Below are 7,904 nucleotides of genomic sequence, written 5' to 3'. Positions count from 1 at the left end.
TTTTACCCTACGAATAGATCGAAGGCCGCAACAGAGGTTTTCGGATAGCGGATAGGTTCGTCATTGATAGGAGGACTGATCGTGATTGGAACAATCGATCACTGTAGGATAAAAGAAGTATCAGCATCACAGGATCCTTCTTACCCCAAGTTATCGAAATACAACTTCAACGTCAGTATAGTGAAGTTGGTGTCGGTCATGAGAAATATCAAAGAAGCACGGGTACCGAAACCAATGAGATCTGATCCCAGCCAGAGGGATCCCAACTTGTGGTGTGAATACCACGGGAAAAATGGGCACCAGATAGGGGACTGTCGATACCTCCGGGAAGAAGTGGAAACATTATTGAAGAATGGTCACCTCAGAGAACTCTTGAGTGACCGAGCTAAGAACAATTATGGTCATAACCGGGACAACGCGGAACCCTCGAAAGCAGGAGAAGATCCACAGCGTCAAACAATCAACATGATCTTAGGAAGGAATGAGATTAGTGGGGTCACCTTTTCAGCAGCAAAGAAGATGAAAGTATCAATAACGCATAACAAAATGCTTCGGGAAGACGATATCACTTTTACGGAGGAAGGCATAGACGGATTGCTTCTACCATACAACGACGCACTAGTAATATCTTTAAATGTGCTAGATTTTAAGATTAATACATGTTATAGTGGATCCAGGAAGTTCAGCTAATATCATACAATGGAGAGTAATGGAGCAAGCTAAACTCACCGGAAGCATTATTCCGACCACAAAGCTCCTCGCCGGATTCAACCTCGCAAATGTGACAACCCAGGGAGAATTTTTATTACTCACAAACGCTGAAGGAGTAATGAAAACAACTCTTTTCAAAGTAGTAGATGGTGATATGGGATACAACATCATTCTGGGAAGGCCATGGTTACACGAGATGAAAGTTGTACCATCAACGTATCATCAATTGATGAAGTTTCCAACGCCCGGAGGAATTAAGCAGATAAGGGGTGATCAACCGTCGGTAAGGGAGATGAATGCAATTTCGATCTCCAGTAGCAAAGGAAAGGAACACCCGGCATAGCAATTACAGAGACCAGCACCTAATCCCAAATTAGATGAAGTTAGCCAGGGGGCAAAGGCATCGGGATATTATCAAGTGCCAAGATATTTCCAAGTTTTAGAAGAGACCGATGCAATGAAGTTCACAACGGAAGAGCTGGAGCAAGTGGCATTGTTCGAAGAATTCCTAGAAAGGAAATTCCACTTGGGGACAGGACTGCACCCAGAACTCAGGTCCGACTTTATTAAATTACTTAAATCTAACACTGATTGTTTTGCATGGTCGCATGAGGATATGACAGGCATCCCGGCAGAGGTAGTCGTACACAAGTTAAGCTTGGATCCCAGCATACCTCCAGTAAGACAAAAGAAATGCCCGATTGCCGAAGCCAGGAATAAATTCGTCAAAGAAGAGGTAACCTGCTTACTTAATATCGGTTCGATCCGAGAGGTAAGATATCCAGACTGGCTAGCCAATGTAGTAGTAGTTCCAAAGAAGAACAATAAGTTTCGTATGTGTGTAGATTATAAAGATCTTAATAAGGCATGCCCGAAAGACTCGTTCCCACTGCCAAACATCGATCAAATGATTGATGCCGTAACTGGGCATGAGTTAATGAGTTTCCTCGATACTTATTCCGGGTACAACCAAAATAAGATCAACCCGGAGGATCAGGAAAAAACTTTGTTTATAACGAATTTCGGTATATATTGCTACAATGTGATGCCTTTCGGGTTGAAAACGCTAGAGCCACTTATCAACAGCTCGTGAACAAGATGTTTGAAAATCAAATAGGAAAAACTATGAAAGTTTATATAGATGATATGCTCGTTAAGTCTTTGAATGCAGGTGATCATCTTAAACATCTGCAAGAAACTTTCGACATCCTAAGGAAGCATAATGTGAAACTTAATCCCGAGAAATGCGCGTTCGGGGTCAGCTCTGGTAAGTTTTTGGGATTTCTGGTATCACAAAGGGGAATTGAGGTAAACCCCGATAAGATCAAGGCCATAGAAGATATCCCGGACCAACTATCAAACGTGAAAGAAGTCCAAAGGCTTACATGGAGATTGACAGCTTTGAGCAGATTCATTTCTCGGTCATCAGAAAAGTGTCATCATTTCTTCGCATTGCGAAAAAAGAAAAATAATTTCGAATGGACCCCGGAGTGCCAACAGGCTTTGAGGGATTTAAAGAAATACTTGTCAAGCCCTCTATTGCTTTCAAAACCAAAAGAAGGTGAAACGTTGCTGGTTTATATCGCGGTCTAAGAAGTTGCGGTAAGTGCAGTTTTAGTCCGAGAGAACAAAGGTACGCAATCTCCCATTTATTATGCTAGTAAAAGTTTAACGGGAGCAGAAACTCATTACCCACATTTGGAGAAACTGGCTTTAGCTCTCGTAGTCACCGTTCGGAAGCTGAGGCCCTACTTCCAATGTCATCCGATAGCCGTGCTGACTAATTTCCCTTTGAGGAACATCCTCCATAAACCCGAGCTCCCGGGTAGATTGGAAAAATGGTCCGTCAAAATGAGTGAATTCGACATAGAATATAAACCAATGACTGCAATTAAGTCGCAAGTCTTGGCTAACTTCGTGGCCGATTTCAGTACGGGATTATTTTCTCTGGCAACTAAGGAGGCAGTAATGGTATCAAAATCGACATTAGGGGTTTGGACCTTATTTACGGATGGAGCTTCCAACGAAAAAGGGTCCGGGCTCGGTATAGTCTTAATCACGCCTTTGGGGGAAACCTAAGGTAAGCCATCAGGATGGTCCATTTAACTAACAACAAAGCAGAGTATGGAGCTTTGATTGCAGGGCTTGAATTAGCTTGGGGACTTGACTCCGAGGTCATCGAAATCAAATGTGACTCACAGCTGGTGGTAAATCAGGTCTACGGGATCTTCGAGACCAAAGAGGAGCGTATGCAACAATATGTGGTAAAGGTTCAGGCTCTGTTGGTGCGATTCCGGGAGTGGTCAATTACTCATATCCCAAGGGAAGAAAACGCATAAGCAGACACATTGGCAAACCTAGGATCATCGACAGAAATTAAGGGATCGGAGTCCGGGACAGTAGTAGAACTGATGAACTCAGTCCTGGATACAGATGGTTACTATGAGGTAAATTCGACTAATCTGGTCTGGGACTAGAGGAATGAAATCATCTATTATCTTGAACACGGGAAGCTACCTGAAGACCCCAAACTATCCCAGGCACTGCGCGCCAAAGCAACATGATATAGTTTCAAGAGAGGCCAATTGTATAGAAAATATTTTCAAGGCCCGCTGGCCCAATTATTAGGGGCATCCGAAGCAAACTATGTCATGAGAGAGGTTCACGAAGGGATATGTGGCAAACACTCGGGCGCAGATTACTTAGTGCTGGAGTTGGTAAGGGCAGGATATTATTGGCCCCGCATAGAACAAGACGCCAAAGACTTCGTACGAAAATGTGATAAGTGTAAATGCTATGCACCATTGGTGCATCAACCGTCAGAACTCTTACATTCGGTTCTGTCCCCATGGCCGTTCATGAAATAGGGGATGGACATCGTCAGACCACTGGCACCGACTCCCGGAAAGGTAATATTTTTTTAATTTTGACTAACTATTTTTCTAAGTGGGTGGAAGCAGGTCCTTATCAGAACACCGGAGAACGCGAAGTGGTGGATTTCTTGTGGGAAAATATAATTTGCAGGTTCAGGATACCAAAAGAGATAGCATGCGACATTGGGCCACAATTTATCGGCACAAAAATTACAAAGTTCCTCCAAGATTTAAAAATAAAGAGGATCACATCTTTACCCAATCATCCGAGCGCAAACGGTCAAGCTGAGTCGACGAACAAAGTAATTATTCAAAACCTCAAGAAAAGGTTGGAAGCAGCTAAGGGTAACTGGCCTGAAGAATTACCCAAAATTCTATGGGCATACCGAACTACAACCAAATCAAGAACAAGGGAAACCCCTTTTTCCCTCGTGTACGGTGCAGAAGCTTTAATCCCTGTGGAAGTAGGGGAACCCACCTTGAAATATTTCCAGGCAGATAAAGAATCAAACAACGAAGCAATGTTAGTCAACTTGGAACTGCTCGATGAACGCAGGGACTTTGTGCATGTAAGAATGGTAGCTCAAAAGCAGAGAATGGAGCGGTATTATAATCGAAGAGCTAACCTACGTTATTTCAAAGTAGGAGACTTGGTCCTAAGGAAAGTAACTCAAAATGCCCAGGAGCTCAACGCGGGGAAGCTAGGTCTAATGTGGGAAGGCCCCTACCGGGTTTCAGCTATCACCGGGAAAGGTTCATACGAGTTGGAAAACCAAAATGGAGAAAAGTTGCTCAGCAATTGGAACATGGCACACCTCAAAAGATATTATTACCGATGAACGTTATCCGATCAGAAAGTATGTGCACTCTTTTTCCCTTCATTCAATTTTTGTCCCAATTGAGTTTTTCTGGCAAGGTTTTTAACGAGGCAGCAACAGAAAGCATACTACGAAGACAACAACAATAAGACCTTTAATAGCAAGGCACACAAGCAAATATCCATTCGGGGATGGTTTGATAATCTTTTGCTCTATAGAAAATTCCCACAGGGAAGTTACGTTTGCTATTGAGTAAAGGTTACCTGATCGTTCACGAGCACAAACCACTAGAGGGTTGTTAAATAGTCCTTCGCTCGATAGCATAAATTCCCAAGGGGAAGTAAAGTGTGTTACAAAGTTAAGGATTATCTAGCAATGCATTAGTGGAATCTTCGAAGCTACAAGACTTCAGTGTTCCAATTCGCACTCTTTGCATTCGAACACTAGGGGGATGATATGAGGGTACGGAAACAATGACTATCACGTCGATCAGGAAATGAAAAATCGGATGTATAATTGCATCATTGGGATCGGGGACTGCACGGCCAGTCCCGTAGAAACAAGTTGTACAAGTTAGCCACAAGTAATGACAATTTCTTTCCAGCATAGCAAATGCTTATGTGCTTTTTGTAAATAGAAGGAATAAAATGAAGTCCTTTTGTTTTTATCTTGTTTCTTGTCTGAACGACGAATTAGCTTTGTCATTTGAAAGTTAAACAAGTACTTCAAATGATAGTGCCATAATGAACAGGAGACGTCCTCTTCAAGAGCACCGTAAACATAAGAGGGCCCTCTCTTATAAAAACCCTCGCGTTAAAGGGTTGGTTCCGGAAGAATTTATGCCCGGAATCAAAATGTCTTTGGGGAAATATACACTCGAAGCCGTATACGAAAGGACGTAAAAAATAAACTTGCATAAATACTTATCAAAGCCCTCACAAAAAGGGCTGATGCTCAGAGCCAAAAATGCTTTCGGGGATAATACACCCAAGGCTTCACATAATAAGACGCAAAAAAGAAAAGCTTGCGCAAAATTCTTAAGCAAAATATATTTTTATTTACAAAAACATGTTAAAATAGCACAGGTACAAGAATTGGAAAAAAAAAAGAAAAGCTAAGCTGTAGTATCTCCGGAACCAGGAGGAAGAGAAGTGTCCACGCCCCCAGGAGAAGTAGAAGGACCCATTGATGGCTCAACATTTTCACCAGTTTGGCATTCAGCATCATCATCCTCCGATTCTTCTTCAGTTCCCGAGAACTCGGAATCGGAACCAGAAGGACCAGGTGCATTAGACTTTGCTGGGAGTCCACTTTTAGTAGCCAACTCAAGCTCACGGGCCTTAGCAATTTCGGCATCAAAATCAATGACACCAGCTTTGGCCTCTTCCAAGGTTTTTCTCCTCATGCTGTACATAGCGTAAGTTTTCTTAATAATGAGGGAAGACGCTCGACGCTTAAGTTCTTCTTTGAGTTAGGTGACCTCGACAGAAAGGTTTTCCCGGGCGGACCTAGCAGATTTGAGGCTAACATGAAGGTCACAGACAGTTGAACTAAAAAGCCTATTATGCTCGATAGTTTTCCAGTACTTCTCTTCTAACTGGGCGTATTTCGTCCCCGTAGCAGCAAGCTCTTCAATTTTGGAGTTCAAGGCTGCCACTAAGTTGATCACTCTTTTAGCGAAGGCAGCCTCGCGTTCGGTTGCAACAAGAATGACGTTTTGGACTTCAGCCCATTTGGCCCTAGCTTCGTCAAATCTAACCCTTAGCCGGCCAATTTCTTGGCTAAGGGTTACAAATTCTTGCTCTCTTTGCTGCAAACGAGCCTTCAATACAACAGCCTCACAGCTTTGGCTTCTAGTTCCGAAAGGTGAGCGACATGTTGCTCCTGCTCTACCAAAAGCTGATAAGGTGCGGAGGTAATCTCTTCCTTTTCATGAATCAACTTATGAAGGCCCTCGGAAGCAAGAAATTTAGCCTACAAAGTAAGAAGGGTAAAATTTAGGATATGTTCATACCCAAAAATAGGAGTAATAAAGGAAGAAAGGAACGTACCGCTGCGGCGTTGTGCATGGCGTTGTTCAACAAACACTCTCCTTAGAGTGCTTGAATCTTTTCCCAATCTTTCTATGAAGCCAAAGGCTTAAGATAATTATCAAGCTCCACCGGCCGGGATAGCAAGTTGCATCCGGTAGAGATCGAAAGAGTAACATTCCTCCTCCTTTGCGGATTTTCAAAAGGGGCAACATAATTTTGCCCCAAATTCCCATGAACTAGAGACTGTGGAAGAGGAACACCTTCTTCATGGTCAGGTGCGGCCAATGGAGATGATGTAGAAATTGTTGGTGGAAGAGTGGATGAATATGGAAGCAATGTAGCAGTTGCTGGTATTGGTGAAGATGGAGATGAAGCTGATGGAGTTGAAGAGTGAGAAGCAGCTGCATCAAATGCAGTGTTGTGTTAGGATGCTCACAAAAAAAGACGGCAGGGACCTGGTATTCAGCCCCGCAGTACCGGGCACAACAATTGGGGCCCGAAAATGGGAGTTGACATTATCTACCAAATAAAACTCTCCCTAAAGTGCTGAGGCATTGTCCTCGGTTGGTGTAACTCTCCCAACAGGCCGAGCATCCTGTTGAGATGATGATGGTCATCGTCTTTTATGTAGAGAAGCTCCCTCATCACTAGATTCTTCATCATCGTCGATTGTCACGGTGTCTATGGCCGGCTCGGAAGGAGGACCAGTCACCATCGCTACCGGAGATGACTCGGGGGCATCCGTTCTCGCCCTCTTATTCTTTTCCCCGGCTGCAGATGAGCATTTTCTCATTGGTTGTTTGTCTTCCGGATGGGGACTCCATAAAGAAACATTTTCTCCCGAAGCAGACCTGGAGCCACCTGTTCCAGCGCCTCCTGAAGTAGCCTCGCTGCATCAGCATGATCAGCCAAAACGTCCTCCTCGGGAACAGCAACAGAGGCCGTGGGTAGACCTAATTTCATAGACAAGTGAGAAGGGATCAATCAAGTTCTTCACATGAAAAATTGAAACAAGGTGAGTTTGAATTACCATGATTCTTGGCCTTCCACTCGTATTTAGGGGCCAGTTCTTTCCACAAGCGAGCCTCGAGCGTCGTAACGTCCAAGATCTTTTGTATCCATCGGTCCAATCCTTCAACCACCGGTGGGATCCATTGACTTGCTGAAACAGGCTAAGGATGGAGGATCAATACGACTATAGAAAAATATTTAGTAAAAGGAAATACTAAACAAAGAGCTTACGAGTGCGGTTCCAAGCAGCCGGAAAGGATGGAGCCATTGCTGGAATGATATCGTTGGTGGCAGCTGCAACAAACCGTTCCATCCACCCACAATCGTTGTCATCATCCATGATAGACAACAAAGCATGGTGGCCACATTTGTAGAGGTTTATCATTCCCCCACAGAAGATTTTGGGAGAATAGAGATTCATCATATGAGCTAAAGTTAGCTCCTTTCCAGTCTTCTAG

At 43.6% G+C, this 7,904-nt stretch overlaps 1 protein-coding gene across 1 annotated transcript; it reads left to right on the top strand.

Moving 5' to 3' along the window:
* The first annotated feature begins 234 nt into the window (after positions 1-234).
* On the top strand, positions 235-1,054 carry LOC138898843 (uncharacterized). Its single transcript, XM_070184949.1, has 2 exons — positions 235-583; positions 669-1,054. The coding sequence occupies exons 1-2, from the start codon at positions 235-237 to the stop codon at positions 1,052-1,054; spliced, it is 735 nt and encodes a 244-aa protein (XP_070041050.1).
* The last annotated feature ends 6,850 nt before the right edge of the window (positions 1,055-7,904 follow it).

The sequence above is a fragment of the Nicotiana tomentosiformis genome, chromosome 9, assembly GCF_000390325.3.
Source record: "Nicotiana tomentosiformis chromosome 9, ASM39032v3, whole genome shotgun sequence".
In the NCBI taxonomy this organism is placed as follows: domain Eukaryota; kingdom Viridiplantae; phylum Streptophyta; class Magnoliopsida; order Solanales; family Solanaceae; genus Nicotiana; species Nicotiana tomentosiformis.
The sequence above is the reverse complement of the archived record's forward strand: the minus strand, read 5'-3'. Positions and strand labels throughout refer to the sequence as shown.